Genomic DNA, 18,521 nt, shown 5'->3' on the forward strand with positions numbered 1-18,521 from the left:
ATCATCACAAATCCATTTCTTTTTCTGTTTTCCCCACCAAACATTTACCCGTTGTTTTAGGTTACCCTTGGTTAACTGCCCACAACCCTCACATTAATTGGAGAAATTCCTGCATCGAATGGTTTCATATTTGAAGATTTTCCTGTGGTCAGATGATGTGGACCAAGCCTTCAGGCTCCTCAAAGAAAGATTTTCTCAAGCTCCCATCTTCACCTATCCTGATTCCTTTGGTCCAGTTCACCCTGGAAGTTGACGCTTCAGATTCAGGAGTTGGAGCTGTCCTGTCCCAGATGTCTACCTCAGATGGGAAACTTCATCCCTGCGCCTTTTTCTCTAGGCACTTCTCCCCTGCTGAACGGAACTACGACGTGGGAGACCGAGAGCTTCGGGCTATCAAGTTGGCTCTAGAGGAGTGGCGCCACTGGCTGGGGGGAACAGAGTTGACCATCATCATTTGGACCGACCATAAGACCTACATCCAGTCCGCCAAACGTTTGAATTCCCGCCAGAGCCGTTTGTCCCTGTTCTTCTCCTGGTTCAACTTCATCACCACCTATCACCCTGGTTCTAAAAATACCAAGCCTGATACCCTGTCCCGATTGTTCTCCACTACCGCAGATTCAGCTGAACCAGAAACCATCATCCCGGAGTCCTGTGTTGTGGGTGCCATCATTTGGGAACTGGAAAGACAAATTCGGCAAGCCCAGATAAGCGAGCCAGATCCCGGAGGCGGTCCCCCCACCCCCGAAGACTCTTTGTGCCCTCATCTGTTCGTTCCCAGGTTATTCGCTGGGGTCATTCATCAAAATTCTCTGGCCATCCCAGTTCTACTCGCACCATTGCCTTCATCCAACGCCACTTGTGGTGGCCATCTCTTAATAAAGATGTCACTGAGTTTGTTTCTGCCTGCTCCGTTTGTGCTAAGAACAAAGGTTCCAGTAGACCCCCTGCTGGTCTTCTCCAACCCCTTCCCAGACCCAGCCATCCTTGGTCTCACATAGTTCTGGATTTCATTACTGGTCTTCCACCCTCCAACCACAAGACAGTAATTCTTTCCATTCTCGACTGGTTCTCCAAAGAGTGCCATCTGGTGGCCCTGTCCATACTCCCCTCAGCTCATCAGACAGCTCGGTTCCAGGTTAACCATTTGTACAGGCTCCATGGTACTCCCACAGAAATTGTCTCAGACCGCGGCCCACAGTTCATTTCCCGGGTCTGGTGTGACTTCTGTCAGTGTTTAGGTGCCAAGGTCTCACTCACATCAGGTTTCCATCCACAGTCCAACGGGCAGTGCTCAATTAGGAGCTTGAGAACACCCTCCAATGTCTCTGTTCTCATAACCCCAACAACTGGAGTCAACACCTCACCTGGGTTGAATACTCAACCCAGGTCAGGTTGTACTCCCACAACTCACATACATCTGCAGCCACTGGACTTTCCCTGTTTGAAGCCTCGTTAGGTTTTCAGCCATCTCTCCTTCCAGCATCCTTTCCAGATTGAACCCTTCCATCTGTCAGATCACACCTCTCCCATTGCCGTAGATTCTGGGACCAGACCCGAGCAGCCCTGGAACGCGCCTCCGTCCGGGACAAGAGGTTTGTTGACCGTTGACGCCTTCCTGCACCCACTTACACACCAGGACAAAAGGTTTGGCTCTCTTCTAAAGATTTCCCACTTAAGGCTGTGTCCAGGAAAATGGCTCCCCGGTTCCTCGGTCCCTTTGAAATAGACCGGATCATCAGTCCCACTGCAGTCCACCTTAAACTCCCTCCTCATCTTCGTGTCCATCCTACATTCCAAGTTTCCCAGATCAAACCTGTTTTCTCCAGCCAGTTGTGCCCTCCTGCCAAACCCCCTCCATCCGCCTGGGTCGTGGATGGCCATCCTGCCTTCCCAGTCAATAAGATTGTTGCCTCCAGACGCCGGGGTTGGGGCCAGCAGTACCTGGTGAATTGGGCAGGTTATGGTCCCGAGGAACGCTCCTGGGTTCCTCGCTCCTTTATCCTTGTCCCGTCTCTTATTTCAGACTTCGAAGCCTCCTCGTCCGGACGGCTGTGGATGATTCAAATAAAATAATAAGTAGTGTGTGTAAGTTCCTGTCTTTTCATCTTTTCAATTCACAAGCTGGAGCCAATCGTTTTGTGGTCAATTTTGCTGCTTATCCTATTTTACGCGAAAGGCGTCCGTTAAAGGGGGGTGCTGTCATAGTCCAGGCCCAGGTGCAGGTCGGGTTTTCTCTCTCTCCCTTCTCAGAGGGGCTGAAGAGGCAGGTGCTCTACATCTGAGCTGCTCAATCAGCTGGAGCCAATCGTTTTGTGGTCAATTTTGCTGCTTATCCTATTTTACGCGAAAGGCGTCCGTTAAAGGGGGGGTGCTGTCATAGTCCAGGCCCAGGTGCAGGTCGGGTTTTCTCTCTCTCCCTTCTCAGAGGGGCTGAAGAGGCAGGTGCTCTACATCTGAGCTGCTCAATCAGTTGTAAGCACATCTGGTCCAATGACAGTTAAAGTTTAACTTTGCAACCTCTTATTTATCTCTGCAGATTTTGTGTAAAATTCAGTAGTGCAGTTATATATGGAAAATATATTCTGTATTTTTGATTAGTTAAATTTGGATGATTACTGGCCAGCATTATAAACAGTAGTCCTCTGAATGTTACAAGTTTGGACATTGTCGATACTGCGTATTAGTGTATCAATGGGTGAATGTAACTTAAAGTTTGAAGGTGCTTTGGTATGTATGAAGTGGAAAATCCCTTCACTCCATTTTCCATATTTAGGTTCAGATCCTACTGTTATGAACCATCCAAAGACTTTTTCCTTGTCACTGTGAAATCGTTCACTTCCTAGTCTGAATGCCACGCAAGACCATTGGGATGTATATACCTGCCTCTCATTTGCACTAGTCTGGTTTGCAAAGCCAGCATCAGTGCTAAGCAGATTTAAAGTTGAAACAAAGCTACACATGCTTTCCAGAGTAGGTCAATAAATGACCTTGTGTGTAGACTCTTAATACTGTAATAGAGTGCCACCTGTCATAATTAATCTTAACACAGATTGACTTTCTGATTAAGATGATTATTTTAAACAGAAAATTAGCATTTTTCCCCGCTGAAACCACAGGGACAGAGTTTAAAAATCCCATTAATTAAATCTTAAAAGTTAGTTAATCCTAACTTTACTAAAATACTGGGGACATGTTAAACTTGGAATTTGTATAAAATCATTAAGATTTCAAGAAATAAGTCTCTCTGCATGATCTCTTTAATATATAATTACCAGGCTTACGTTGTATAATTCAAAAGATTAAGTTAGAAATAACAAAAGCTTCAAATTCAGTAAGTAAATACAATCACAATTTCTGAATGAAGATCTGTGTCACGGTGCAGCATTGCTGACTGCACCATGAGCATTTCCTGGCTCCTTCTCCTGTCAGGCTCCAATCAATTATGGACTGGCTCCACCTGCTCACACCACTATAAAACTCACTTCTGTTTGTTCCTCGTGGGCGGCTTGTCTGCAGTCCACCTTAACACCAAGCCTGTCAAGTCCAGTTCACTTCAGTCTCCATCTCAAGCCTGTCAAGTCCAGTTCTCGTCCGTCACATCTTGCTTCTCGTCTGCCAAGGTAAGTACCCTGTTAAACTGCGCTGCTGGATTTTTGGTTCTTCGTTGTCCTCATGTCTGCAGTCCTGGTTTGGCAGTAGCCCTGCGCCTCCGGATTTCTCTCTGCTGCCCTGTGCGATTTACTGCAGCATCTGGGTCCAAGGAAATCTGTGAAGGTCAGGTTTGGATTAACTGTTGACCCCGCGTCCAAGGAACTCACTTAATGCTGCACCACGGGGTTTTCAGCAGTCCGTCCTCCAGATCCTGTCAGTCATCTCTTGTCCGTTCCAGTCAGCCAGCTCCTGCACACTTCATCTCCTGTCTATTAACTGTTTCTGTTTTTTGTCATCTACAACCCACAACTTGCAATAAACTCTCACAACAAGCTCTGTGTGTGCGTGCTCTGTCCAGGTTCATCTAGACAAATCATGACAATCTGAAGACAAAACCCTGGTCTTGGGTTTATCTAGATTTGTCCTCAGACAAATAGTTTTATGGAATTTTATATATTAACACTTTCAGATTCTACCCATTATTTTTATCTGTGTTTTGGAATGCTATGCTTTGAAGTCTAGTTAATATTTTTCCCTCAGCCTATATTTGATTAGGTTCAGTGATTGATTTCTGCAATCCTAAATGTACAATTTTTGCTTTTAATATTTTGTAGCAGCAGGTCAGTGTTTTCGGGAAATGGAATTAAGGCCCTCTTAACCCCATTAAAATGCATTAGATTTTTTTCACGTCTTTATTTTTAAGAAATATTCTTTGTTGCTTCTCAATTTAACAGTCATTACCCTGTGGATTTAAACAATTATTGGTTCACCTCTCCCTTTTCTGCTCTTATCATAGCTCAGGATATCTGGAGAACGGACTTAAGGTTTCTGTCGACAAATAACCTTGTATTAGACATTCAATTAGACCGTGGAATAAGCTGCAGTAGAACTACAGGAGCAATTAGGAGAACCTATATTTCATACTTTTATTGAATCTTATAAAAACAACATTGTGCAACTTGCTGCAAACACAAATATGGTAAGCATACTAATGTGATGACTGGAGTTCTATGATGATTCAAATAAAATAATAAGTAGTGTGTGTAAGTTCCTGTCTTTTCATCTTTTCAATTCACAAGCTGGAGCCAATCGTTTGGTGGTCAATTTTGCTGCTTATCCTATTTTACGCGAAATTTGTTTTTGGAGACAATGGAGGGCAATACGTGGACATTGTTTATACCAGGGATCAGCTGCTAGCTCTCGCAAACAATCCAGCCACAGCAGCAGAAGCAGCTCTGTCAGAAATCCCCAGGGAGATAAGGAGAAAGAGCCATGGGGGACATGTGGGGATGAGGAGAAGCCAACATACCTGAAAGAACGATATAGATCCATCCATTATTATGGACATCCATTATCAGAGCAAATCCCGGACTCCAGTGTTAACATGGATGGCTGATCAGATCGAATCTGATCAGAGCTGACAGAACGAGGGACAGCGGTAAGATGAAAGGAGGGGGTTTGGCTGTGTTTGTTTACAGATGGTGCAGCTCTTGACATCTTACAATTAAAGAAACGCTTTGCACTAAGAATGTTGAGCAGGTTGCTGTTGGGCTCAAGGCTTTCACGGTCCAGAGAGTGTCCTTGCATGTTATCGCGATAGCAGCATATGCGCTCCATCTGTTACCATCCGCCTTTCAGACCGCTCAGCTTCTAATCAAGCACGTCTTCCATATCCAGGGTATCCCTCAGGACATCCTTTCTGATCGTAGACCGCAATTCATTTCTCGGGTTTGTAAATAGTTTTTTCTGCTCTTGGTACCAAATACACACTAACATCTGGTTATCACCCACATACTAATGGTCAGGCTGAAAGGAAGAATCAGGAATTGGTATCCACCCTCAGATGCCTCACATAATCCAACCCCTCCGACTGGAACAAGTTCCTACCCTGGGTCGAGTACGCACATAACTCACACATCTCAGCTTCCCATTTGAAATCTCGCCTGGCTACCAACAACTCTTGTTTCCCACCGATAAAAAGGAAATTTCAGTCACTTCTGTCCATCACCACATCCGCCGTTGTAAGCACATCTGGTCCAATACCATCAAGGCCCTCCAACGCACCGCAGAACAGAACCGTAAGTTTGCCGACAGAAAACAAACACTTGCTCCACAGTACCAACCCGGTGAGAAGGTGTGGCTCACCTTCCATGACATTCCCTTCAAATCCCTGTCTAAGAAACCGGCTCCCTGCTTCATTGATCCATATGAAATCGAATCCGTCATTAGCCCCACTGCAGTTCGTCTCCGTCTTCCTTTGAACCTCCGGATCCATCCCACATTCCATTTCTCCCAAGTTAAGCCCATCCGGGCCAGTGCCCCGTGCCCTCTGGCTGAACCCCCTCCGCCTACCCGAGACCTTGAGGGGCACTCAATCTACCCGGTCCAACAGATCATGGACTCCCGTCGATGTGGATGTGGTTGGACCGCTCTTGGGCGCCCCGCTTTTTTATTTGTGATTCTTCTCTCATCTCCGATTACCTCTCCTCTCGTCCTTCTACGCCCTTGGGCCGCCAGGTGGTGGCCGTTGGGGGGGGAGGGTGTTGGAGTCTGAGAGCTACTCCCTGTCTGTGTGCTGCTGCTCTGTCTCCCTCTCTCCACAGGTGGCAGCTGATGAGCATGGAGGCTGAGGATCAAAGGTGTTCCTTATTCCACACTCTTCAGGAGGAGCTTAAAAGGGGTTTGCTGCCAGCACTTCAGTGCCAGTGTTAACCCTCGTGGTAGGACTCAGCCATCCCTTGCTCATTAGTATTCAGATTTCTAAGCTTCTCACCTTGTGTATCTTGTGCCCAGGTCTTGTTAGAGTTTAGACTCTCATTCCAAAGTACTCCACTGTTCCAAGGCAACTCTCAAGATTCTCTGACCGAACCTTGCTCAATCTCCACCGCAACTCCACTCCACATATCCCACTGCTCCCTGGCGTTGAATCAACGACCCTGCAGTAAGCCTTCCCCTCTGATCGTACATTTCCTGCTCGTCTATTTTCTCCCTCTAATTACTCTGTCTTCCCCTAACGCAGTTGTGCTCCCAGTTCCGAACCTCCCAGCTCCAGAAACCTCGATCCAGGCATCATCATTATTCAATAAATCTTTTAAAGAGAAAACTCTTTTTCGGTCTCCTGAGTGTGTTCTGCATGTGGGCATTTACTAAAAACCATGACACAGAGTAACTATAGGAGCTTTCAAATCATGATTTTAATTATCAAGGAAAAAACCACCCAAACCAACTTGGCCCTATGTGAAATCCCTCCAAAACTAACAACGGGTTTTATCCCCAATGAGGGCAACAACTGCCATCAAGCCTTTGGGGTAGCTGACTATACTCTTACATGTCTATGGAGGAAGTTTTAAATCAGTAACATTGGATGGGTTCAGGTATTGAGCAGTCTGTTAAAGGTTATGCCACAACATCTCAATCAGTTTTAAGTTTAGCATTTGACTAAGTCAATCCAAACCCCTGATCTTATTTATTTTTTAGCCTTTCAGAGGGGGATTTACTGGTGTGCTGTGGCTCATTGCCTAACTGCATAACCCAAATTTGCTTGAGGTTCATTAGCTGAAGCCTGAACATTCTTCTGCATAATTTGTTTGCAGAGAGCAGCATTCATTGCTCTATCAAGTGCCATAATTTGTCTAGGTCCTCAAGCAGCAAAACAACCCAGACCCATTGCACTACTAACACCATGCTTTACTGTTGACATTATGTAATTTTTTACATGCTGTGTTAGTTTTATGACAGCATGTAATAAGATGCAAACATTCCAAAAAGTTCCACTTAATCTTGTTCCAAAGAGCCCTTGTACTCTTTTTGGTTAGCATTGGTTTTAGAATTGGAGCTTTCCCGTCAAATATTTCTTTTTTGTTGAATTCCTGTGAGAACCGATCTTACCTGAGGGAGGTGAGGGCTGCATACCCGAGATGTTCTCCTGTTTTTGTGTTTGTTTGTTTTTGACTTCCTCGAGGTATCTTGGACGCACTCTTGGTGTAATTTTGGAGGGTCAGCCAATCCTGGGCAAGATCCACGGTTGAAAATGTTTTTTTTTTCATTTATGGATAGTGGCTTTCACTGTCATTTTCTGGAGTTCAAGTACAATAAAAAGGGTCTTGTAATCCTTTCCGAGCTAATATATGCCTATAGTTTTTTTTAATAATCTAATCTTGAATATCTTTAGATTGGGCCTTAATGTGTTGCTTCTTCAGACTTTTAGTCTTCTCAATGCTGACAGGGCATAATGGCTGACAGTCTAAGAAGTAATCAGGACTGAGTGTAAACTGGGTATGGTTGGTCAAACTGAACTCAGCTTTCCAAAAATGTGGTTAATCACAGTTAGAGAATATTCAACAAAAGGAGAAGTTGGTTTCAACAGCTTTTTCTCTTCGTGCATAAAGACACAAATAGAAAGCTGCTTTTATCTTATTTACTCATGATACCTTTGTGTAATATTAAACTTTGTTTCATGATCTGAAACATTAGTGTGTCCTTTAACATGTGTCACACTTTAAGGAAGGAAACTTTTGTAGAGCATTGCACAAAAATATAATTCTAGTTACTTAAATGCCTAAATACATCTTAAAAATAATTCCTTCATATACAGGGTTTCCTCCAGGAAACTGGCTAGGCCTGGTGGATGGTGTTGCCAGGGTGGCATTTGTTAAAAAGATTAAAAAGTTGACAGGAAATATGAAAATATGACAATTATGTGTTTTTGTAAGATATTGAAAATACACTTTTCCTAAAAAAAAGGCTCATTTTTGAAGTACTGTTTTAGCAAATACAAAAAAATACAATTAAAATAAATATCAGTTGTCTGCACTTTAGTTGAATCCTAACTACATGCAGTGCATCTGGATTTCTCAAATTTCTCTTTCAGAGACTTTTGTTAGTCCATCTCAGCCACAGAAGATCCCATTATTCGATTGTATTGTTTACTTTTGCTTCAATGCTAGTGCAATGGTGGAGAGAGTCAATATGTGTGTTTAGCACGTCTATCCTATGAGTTGTAAATGAAGACTCTAATGAAGACTCTGGTGGAGGATCTTTGCATTGCCTGATAACAAACACCCAACAAAACATACCCAAGGACGACACAAAAAAGCTACAACTATAAAATAAAGTGTTTCTAACGTTGAATTAAATAGCAAAATTGTACTGTTAACCAGCATAACATTACTACATGTAATAATATTTTCATATAAACAATCATTCTTGCCGTACTCTTGAACAGCCAAAACAAAATACACAATATTTGTGCTCAACTAGCAATTTTGTGTTAAATCCTCTGGGGTCCGTTCTTCGTACGTTGCTTAAAACATCCAAGATCAAATGACACATCCAAGATGATTTCATCCGGATAATCATGATCCGGCTAATTGGGTTCTTCAAACACACCTGTTGTTTATGATTAGTATGGCTGGATTGAGTTTTCTAAGATAACTGCGTGGGTTTGTTTAAAAGGGGAAATGTATCGATAGTAGAAACATTGATCAGCAACGCTGCTATTGGCTGTTCAGCATGGCCAAAGAACGCCCACAGTTTTTCTCCCAGCAGAACACGAGCTTTTAATGGAAGATTATGCCAAATTTGAGTCAATAATTAAAACGACAGGGAACACCTCAAAATCTGTAAAAACCAGGACAGAGGGCTGGCAAAAAGTAGCAATCAAATTAATGCATAAATACTGTCCATGGTAAATGTTTCTATCACTTTCTACAGTATGTATTTTTGCATTTTAATAATTTCACATTTACTTTGTTCTTTTATATCAGAGCCTCCATGGGACCCACTAGAACATGAGGACAAGTAAAAGTGAAATACAAGAATATTCTACAAAATGGTAGCCTTTAATTATTATACTTTATTTTAAAAAGGCACTTGTTATGTCAAGAGATCCAAATTTCATTGTCATTCCTTAGACACTGGAAGTAAAGAACACGTGAAAACGGGGATTTTTAAGAAAAAAAATCTTTATCTATAAAAAATGAAGTTCTTCCTTTTCTAAGTCATACACAGTTTACACGGTAAAACTGTAGTCTAGATAATCCAGCCATAGTTTTTTTCTAATACAATATACGGCTCGACAGGAAGCAAGCCTTTCAAAGTAAAACTAAACTTCACAATATAATGGCCTGAACACATCTTCTTACTGAATATGATAAAAATAAAAAGCAAACCATCATACAAATAACTTAAATAACTTCTATTTATGGCTCTAACACCACTTTTTCCTCTTTAAAAGTCACTGTTAAATGATGTGTTTGTCTGTTTATAACAGCCACCAAGAAAAATCTCTCTGTCGGGCTGCGCTAAAGATCCTCTCTATTGCGCAATACGCGATTAATTCGAAAAACTCTTTTCTTGCACCTTCCGCAACAGGTTGCTGTCGTAAAAATGGACATGAATACAACAGACTTCCCTATCTCCTCTGCTTATACAGCCGTGATCTAATACTGTTTACATGAAATAAGCCTGCTCGCTTGCGCACATGTTGCTATGACAGCAAGTCCAAGATGAGTTTCGAAGAACCGAACAATCCAAGATCATGGCAAATCGTCAACAATCAAATCCAGCTAACTGAGTTAGCGACGTACGAAGAACGGGCCCCTGGTTTGATGTTTACCAACGCGGCTCGCAGATGGCTGCTCTGACAAAGTGATAGCTTCCATGCTAGCTGGCTCTGCCTCTTCTAGCCATGGCTTGGCTAATGTTAATAAAGTGGGCTCGGGGTGGTGTAGTCCCCTTGGACGCAGTGAAACCAGTGGGAACATCTTCCCACCCACTGCTCATTCGACTTCAGAAAGAGTCTAACGTATTTTGAACCTTTCTCCATGACTTTAAATAAATACTTATTTAAAAGAAATAAACAAGCAAAACTTACCCCGGCAGGGAGCCAAGTAAAGCCTGGTGGCTCGCCAGGCCGATAATATGTGGGTGAAACCCTGATATGGGCATTATGTGTACAATGTGTTATTATTCGGCTGCACAGTGGCGCAGTGGGTAGTACTGTTGCCTAGCCCTGCGACAGGCTGGCGACCTGTCCAGGTGAACTCCGCCTCTCGCCCAGTGAACGCTGGAGATAGACACCAGCAACCCCCGCGACCCCATGAGGGAAAAAGGTCAGAAAATGGATGGATGATTCATGTTTTCTATTTGGGTTCTTTCTTGTCTGGTTTCTATTATAGCTTGTGTTCTGTTTAGTCTTAGGTTTAGGTTCTGTATTAGTTTTGGTTTATGGAATAGTTTGGGTTTTATTGTGGTTTGATTTTGTACTTTTTATGTTATCAGTTTTCTGGCCTGCTCCCATCACTTCTGTCACCAGCCTTTATTCAGTTCACCTGCCAGCATTCTTTCACCTCTTAGTCACCACCATGTCACTCCCCTTCTCCAGTCACCATCCAATCAGCTTCTGTTTTATTTCCAGTCACCTACCTTTTGGTGAGTCTTATCCAGCGTTCTTTTCTGATTGGCTGTTGATGCTGACCCAATTGCCTTTTTTTGACTTCTGAGCCAGCCTGATCCCTGAACCTGTTTTTCCTGCCCTGTCTGACTGCTTACTCGTTTTGCCGACCTAATTCTGCCTTTTGATTATCTGAGCTTGCCTGATCCCTGTCTGTATTCCTGCCTTTTTTGGACTGGCATTTTGTGTATCGACCCTGGACTGTTATTTGACCACCGAGCCTGCTTATCCCTGTCTGACCTATTTTTGAGCTTTATTAAAGCCTTCTTATTTGCACTTTTGTGTCTGGCTGAATACTGGGTCCTCAATCTCTCGTTCATGACACTATGGTACACTTACCATTTCATTTTAACATTTACTGTAATAACTGACACAGTAACATGTTTTGTCAGGTAGGTTATACTCTGAAAACAAACTGAGCATTTTGTATTTTTCAGGTGGAATACTTGTATCCATACCAACAATATCATTCTCTGTCTGAAAACATTTGGGTATTTTCCAGTTTTGACATTCTCATTTATGATTTGACAGTGTGTAGAATATGTCAAAACTCAACAATCATTGTGGCATTTTCTCCCGAACTTCTTTCCTATGTACATGTGTTTTATCTTTTCTCTGGGCTATAGGTACAGTTTGTGTGAAAGACCAGTCATTCAGGTACATTCCAGTTTAGAGGAAAACTGTTTTGATGGTTGAGGTAACCATCAAAACAGGTAATCTTATCAGAGTAACAGCTGATGTTTCAAGAAGAAGAACCAGATTTGACTGTTTTCTCTCATTCTGTGGTTCTTTTGGTGTGATGAAACGAGACCAAAAACAACATCCATCTTGGTTAGCTTGGGAAGATAAAACATCTCTCTCTATCATTCTGTCTCTTCCTACGGTGCAACCCTTGACGCACAGACATAACAGACTGGCATCGCTGTTGTGTTTGCATATCATCCAACTGCGAACAATCTGGCCTAAAAAGCAGGTAGTCTGAAATCTGACAAAGGCGTAATTCTCCCCAGGGCATGCACAAGGTAAAGTGGCAGTTTGCATGTTTGCCTCGCTCCTAAAAATGTTCCCCTCCGCATGCAGACGTTTATGGAGCTCATAGGTCTGCCAGGGCCCACAGCTGGGCAGGATAATGAGGGAAAGCATGCCACACAGGACAGTGGGGAGCAGCTTGTTAGCATAGTCCTCTGCCAGATAAGGTGCAGCCGAGTTTCTGTTGCACTTTAATTGGAAGACCCAGTCAGCTTGTTTGTCTCTACAGGACAGAATGTCAGTGACTTTCAGGCTTTGCTGCAAACAACACACTGCCATCCACAAATTAACATTGAGGGCATGAATGACTCTGCCAACTTGGATAATGTTTGACATTCAGCCATCAAGTGAGAGGAAGTTTTTGTCGGCTCCCTGTGAGATCTGTCCTCACAATTAATTAAAGTATAGAAAAGAAATTCAAACTACTTTACCTGTCTTTCATATTGCATGTGTCAAACTGAAGCTCATTATAATTTCCCAGCAATCCTTGCTGCACATGACTGAGATTCACCAGGTGATCGTTGATGGATATGAGCTGCATGCACCCCTGGAAGGCAGGAGCTTGGTTGTGACACTCTGTGGGCGGACAGCCTTGACAGAAGTGACACAAGAAACAGCGTTTAGTTTTACTGTTCTTTTGTCTCAGAAAACTGTAAGTGACAATGTGGGAATTTCAAGAAAAAGACAAAAAACACAGTGGAAGAAATAACTAACCTCCAAAGTAGAAGTTGTCTCTTGATTCAACCAGTTCCCAAAGTTCAATATTGGATGAAGGCTCGCCATCCACACTCAGAGTGATCTGCAGACTTCTGCTGGTAAGACTCACAGTGTGCCATAATCCATCGTTGACTCTGCGACCTGAACAACAGTTCATAATCAGCTTCACAAGATTTTAATCAAATGCAAATGGTTTCAATGGACAAATGAAAAAAAAATGTAATTCATCATACCGTACTATACTGTTAAAAATATTATCCCCTTAAACATTTCTTCAGTTTTTGCTTTTTTTGAGTGTCCCACTTAAATGTTTCAGATAGCCAAACAAATGTTTATATTCGACAAAGATAAGCTGAAAAAATACAAAATGCCGTCAAATATTTAAAAGTAATCAATACTAACCTAGCCCTATGTGAAAAAATAATAACCCCCAAAGCTAATAACTGGTTTCCCATGTGCCCAGGAAAACAGGGCAAATGGTAAACAGCTCTTTCAGGATTTTTTCATTAAAGAAGAAACAAAGCAGCCAAAGACACTCTCAATACCTCCACCATGCTTGGCTGTAGTTACAATGTTCTTTTTCTGAAATCATCCCTTAATTTTACATGCATGTCCTCCAAGAAATTGCACTTTTATTTCATCTATCCAGAGAATACATTACTCAAGTTCTTGGGAATTACAAAGATGTTTTTTGCAAAGGTCTTTGTGTGTTTTTTGGTCAGCAGTGATTTTAGCCTTTGACGCTGGCATGGATGCTATTTTTGCCCAGGCTCTATATTATTGTTACATTTTGAACATTGACGTTAACTGAGGCAAATGAGGTCGCAGAACTTCAGGTGTTGTTCTGAGTTGTTTTGAAGCCACCTGACTGAGTTGCTGAAGCTCCAGGAGTAATCATGTTTGGTCAGACACTCCTGGGAAGGATCCCAACTGTTACTTGTTTTCTAACTTTTCAATTATAGCTCTTACTGTGGTTCATGGAGTCCAAAGTCTTTAGAAATGGCCTTGTAACAATTTCCAGGCAGACAGATCTCAGTGACCCTGCTTATCTAGTTATAGATCAGGTCACGAGATACTGATTTTTAAATCTGTTAGCCTCTTTTATGTTGTTAGACAGCTTCTGTTAGGGCAATTCCTTGATCCTACAAGTAAGACAGTAATCAAACCTGGGTGTACATCATAAAATATAACCAAAGTATGTGTTTAATCACAGTTAAATTTGCTTTAACAAGGAATATAATGGCTTCACATTTCACTGGGTTCACATTGGTTTGGATAACTGTTTTTCATTAAAAGTGACATATTTTGCTTTTGAGTTCTTCCTTTTCACATTGAAATCATTCCATTGTGGTCTATACAAAGTGGAACAGAGTCCTGCACGGGTCTTATTTTTCAAATCTGCATCCGCCCGAACCCGTAGAGCTCAGAACCAAGACCCAACCCGTTATTCCCATTTAAAACCTGGGACTGCCCGGACCCGTGAGTAATAATGCACTATCCGACCCATGATCCCAATCTATATACACCGCCGTTCATTTTAGTTTAGTGCTTTGTCACAATGTGCTTTAGTTTTGCAGCTGCAGCAGAATACTGTCTTAATAACAGAGGCAGTAAAGAACTTTGTCTGACGCTCTGATGCAGTGTGCACTGCACTCACAACACATTCTCACTCCCTACTCATCATATATCGATGCTTGGTCAGGTTCCCTCTGTGTCACAAGTTGAAGCACGGGGAAGCCCCCTGCCGTCAACGCAGCCTACATTAACAATTAAGCAAGACAACTGTGTTTATTGATTTTAAAGACATTTCTAGCAAGAAGTATGTATATTATTTTTCTATGATCTTCAGCCAGGAAAGGTAGACAATGTTTTGTTCATTAGTTTAGCCGCATATTTTAATGCGTTCTGTCTCAGAAGGACAGCAGGAAGCAACATTTCCTACCTACATCACCAAGTTGCTCCAACATTCCGCTCCACAACAAACAACTTTTAAGCAAAACATTGCAGTTCTATGCATTTTGATGACATCTCTAGCGAAAAGTATGCATAATATAGTTATAATCTTCGTTCAGGGAAGGTAGACATTCTTTCCTTTATTAGTTTCGCTAAAGGATTCAGTCTCACATGTTCTACCGCGTATAGGCTGCTAAAAGCAGGCTGCGTTCCAATTACTCACAACCCATCTGCTGTATTCATAGAGGGAAAGGCAACATTTTAACAGAGGATCTGCAATTTGTTACATTTTGATGATATTTCTAGCAAAATAATGCATCATACTTTAATATTATTATTTCAGAAAGTGTAGATAATATTTTTTAGTGGTTTTCCTAACCCCACCCTAACCCCTAACCCATTTGCTGATTGAATGGAGGCTGCTGTTTTTCAGTCTTCACAACCTTTTTTGAAAATTAAAAGAAATGCAGACCAACAATCTGTTCACGAGTCTTCAAGAACATTAATCAACACACAATCATAACACAAACTTCCGGGGGGGGGGGGGGGGGGGGGGTATATAACTCAGTTTCTATGCATCTTCTTTCTTGTGCTGTTATACACCCTCTTGCATGTAAACCAGAGGTTCTGATAAACAAAATATGATGAGCAGCGTCAACTGGCATGTGAGTATCTAAGTGACTTAATTTTTAAACGAATAAAGATCACATAACTTGATACATTTATAGCCAATGGGTGGCCAAGGGTTTTATAAATAAAGTTACATACACACACACACACACACACACACACAAACATATATATATATATATATATATATATATATATATATATATATATATATATATATATATATATATATATTGTCAGGGTGCTGTCTGATTGCTCTGGTTCTGGGTCTTTTCCCACAGGTGGTGTTGGTGTCTGTGGGGGCGTGCCCCACACCTGCAGCTCGTCAGGAGCAGATTCCGCTGGCTTCTTAAGCAGCGCAGAGACAGATGGAAGATGCCAGAGCCTTAAACCAGTCGTGGTACGCCGTGGCCTCAGACCAGTCCTGGATTTTTGTATCGTGAGTTCTTGCTCTTCTACCTTGGACTCATTTTGGCTCTTCTATTTTTGTCACAGTTTTGTGTGCTTGGATGCACTTACCTGGCCTGGAGTTTTGATGAGGAGTTGTTCAGTGGAAGTCCTGTGCTCAGATGTTGCTCTGGCGTTCCCCCTCAAACTTCCTAGGACGTACCTAGTAGGGGTGAGGTCCCCCCTCCTGGATTCCACTGGCACCTTCAGCTTTCTGTACTCTGGTCAATCCGTCTGTCCCTCCTACCTGTGGAGGTTGCTTCGGGTCTCTCCCCAGATTCCACCAGCCACCCTCCAGACACCACCCACATCAGAGTAGACACTAGTTCCCTCGGTGATTACTCTTCCCAGCTCGTGTCTCTCTGACTAAGGGTAAGCTGCGCACAATCTGGCATCTTTCTGGTTTCGATTCATGACTGGGCGGGATTACCTTGCAGTTAATCCCGCCCAGACGTTCAGGCCTCGATCCAGGCGTCTAGCGGCTCCGACTTGTTTTTGCACCTTGCTCCTTCAATAAACATCTTAAACTGTGTATTGGTCTCCCGAACGTTTTCTGCATATGGGCAAAACATTTGGAAACATGACATATTTATTATCTGGCATATATAAGTCTTCACACGTATACCAGCACCACTATAATGTTAGATGAAAGGCTCTCCTGACAGGAATTATAGATCCGGGCTTAGTATCGGTAAAGGATGATTTTGGGATATATCTGCTTGCACATCATTAAAAACTGTTAAAACCTGCCTCAAAAGTCAAGGGGGAATGGGTAGCATAATAGTCTAGGTGTCTCACATGCAAAAGGCCCTACAATTGGTCTAAATAAAAAAAAAATAGACACACACACCCAACTAGACAAAGCTTCCTCCACCCGGCTAAATAATGGAAATCAGATGTTCTAATTGCTACGCATATAAAATCAAACACCAGGTATGCAGACTGTTTCTAAAAACTTCTTATATTTTCCATTAAAGGTTTTGAAGACAAAAAAGCAGCGGCCTCCATTCAAACAGCAAATGGGTTAGGGTGGGGTTAGAAAAACCACCAAAGAAATATTATCAACACTTCCTGAAAGAATAATATGAAAGTATTATGCATTCTTTTGCATGTCAATGTCATCAAAATTTAACTAATTGCGGATCCTCTGTTTAAATGTTGCCTTTCCCATACGGATGATGAGTTGAGAGTAATTGAAATGCGGCCTGCTTTTAGCAGCCTATACGCGGTAGAACCCATGACCCTGAACCCTTTAGTGAAACTAATAAAGGAAAGAATGTCTACCTTTCCTGAATGAAAATTGTAACTATATGAACTACTACTTTTCACTAGAGATGTCATCAAAATTTCTAGAACTGTGATATTTTGCTTAAATATTGTCTTTTATGAACACGAAGTTGGTGCACATCGTTGGCGATGGCAACGAGCATCACAACATCGCTGTCTCACGTCTTTCTGAGAAGCTACTGAAAATCCTTGGCAAAACTAATAAAGGAAATTTTGTTTCTTTTCCCTGAACGAAGATTATAAATATGCAAATGTTTCGCTTGAGATGTCATCAAAATGCACATAACTGCAGATGTTTTGCATAAAAGTTGTTTGTTGTGGACTGGAATCTCGGAGTAACTCGGTGACGTAGTAGGAAGCGTCTTTCTGAGACAGAACACATTCAAATATTCGGCTAAACTAATGAATCAAAGATTGTCTACCTTCCCTGAGCGAAGATGTTAATGTAGGCCTAAATGTTTGATGTAGGCTGTGTTGAGATAATATTGTAAGAGTGCACCTCATAGAGTTCCCTCAGCGTCAACTTGTGACGCTGAGGGAACCTGACCAAGCAACAATATATGACGAGTAGGGAGTGAGAATGTGTTGCTCTCACAGATGAGCAGCCAAACAAGCCAAATGCAGGGCTTTTTTTCCTCCCACATACACTCTCACACCGACATCAATACATTAATCAAAACAAGCTCCTTTTTCAAAGACTGTCAGACTTTACCTTAAATTCAACATAGACAGTTTAAGAATAAAACTCAAAACTTAGAGTGCACAGTATACAAGAGCATTTGGGCTCCAAAAATACAGAGCTACAATTAATTTATTCCAATGTCTGTTTATTTTATTAATACACTGATATTTAGGCCTTGCTTTTAAGGTTGCTATGCAGTAAAAGTATATAATCCACAGTCCCTGGCTTAAGATGCATTCTTCTTTCTTGAATCACAAACCCAGCAAATGAAAAGTCTTAAATTTCATTCCCCCCATGACACACCTGCTATGCCGCTAGCTGTCCAACTTGCTTCATAGCTCATGCTATATTATGGAGTGACCTAATTGGCCAAAGTAAGAAAGGTTGAATTGTTGTATGCTTAAAAAAGTTAGCTGAAACATTTAAGTTCGACAAAATGGCAAATGCAAAAAAATTTAAAAAAATAAAAATCTGTAAGGCAGGAAACGGTTCTTCACAGCAATATCTTGGTGTAAAAAATGCAAACACCAAATTCTACGATATGTGTCATCTGCTTTGGTGGTAAACCCTGGTTTACAATGACATTATCTAAACATCTGTTAGTGCCGTGTAAAACCCTGATGCACCGGCCCATATGCAGTCTTACTGAGCAACAACCTCTGTCATGTG

At 42.0% G+C, this 18,521-nt stretch overlaps 1 protein-coding gene across 4 annotated transcripts in view; it reads right to left on the reverse strand.

The window, feature by feature from the left end:
• Positions 1-18,521, reverse strand: part of cntnap5a (contactin associated protein family member 5a) — a 378,624-nt gene that overhangs the window by 128,747 nt on the left and 231,356 nt on the right. For all 4 annotated transcript variants that reach the window (XR_004931318.1, XM_012878430.3, XM_036138728.1 and 1 more), the window contains 2 exons: positions 12,851-12,994; positions 12,568-12,727 (listed from right to left, as the gene is read on the reverse strand). Coding sequence is in view for 3 of the 4 variants with exons in the window: in XM_012878430.3 (XP_012733884.3) it covers positions 12,568-12,727; positions 12,851-12,994 (304 nt within the window). In the remaining variant the exon portion in view is untranslated. The remainder of the gene's footprint in view (positions 1-12,567; positions 12,728-12,850; positions 12,995-18,521) is intronic.

The sequence above is a fragment of the Fundulus heteroclitus genome, chromosome 7 (assembly GCF_011125445.2).
Source record: "Fundulus heteroclitus isolate FHET01 chromosome 7, MU-UCD_Fhet_4.1, whole genome shotgun sequence".
Lineage (NCBI taxonomy): Eukaryota > Metazoa > Chordata > Actinopteri > Cyprinodontiformes > Fundulidae > Fundulus > Fundulus heteroclitus.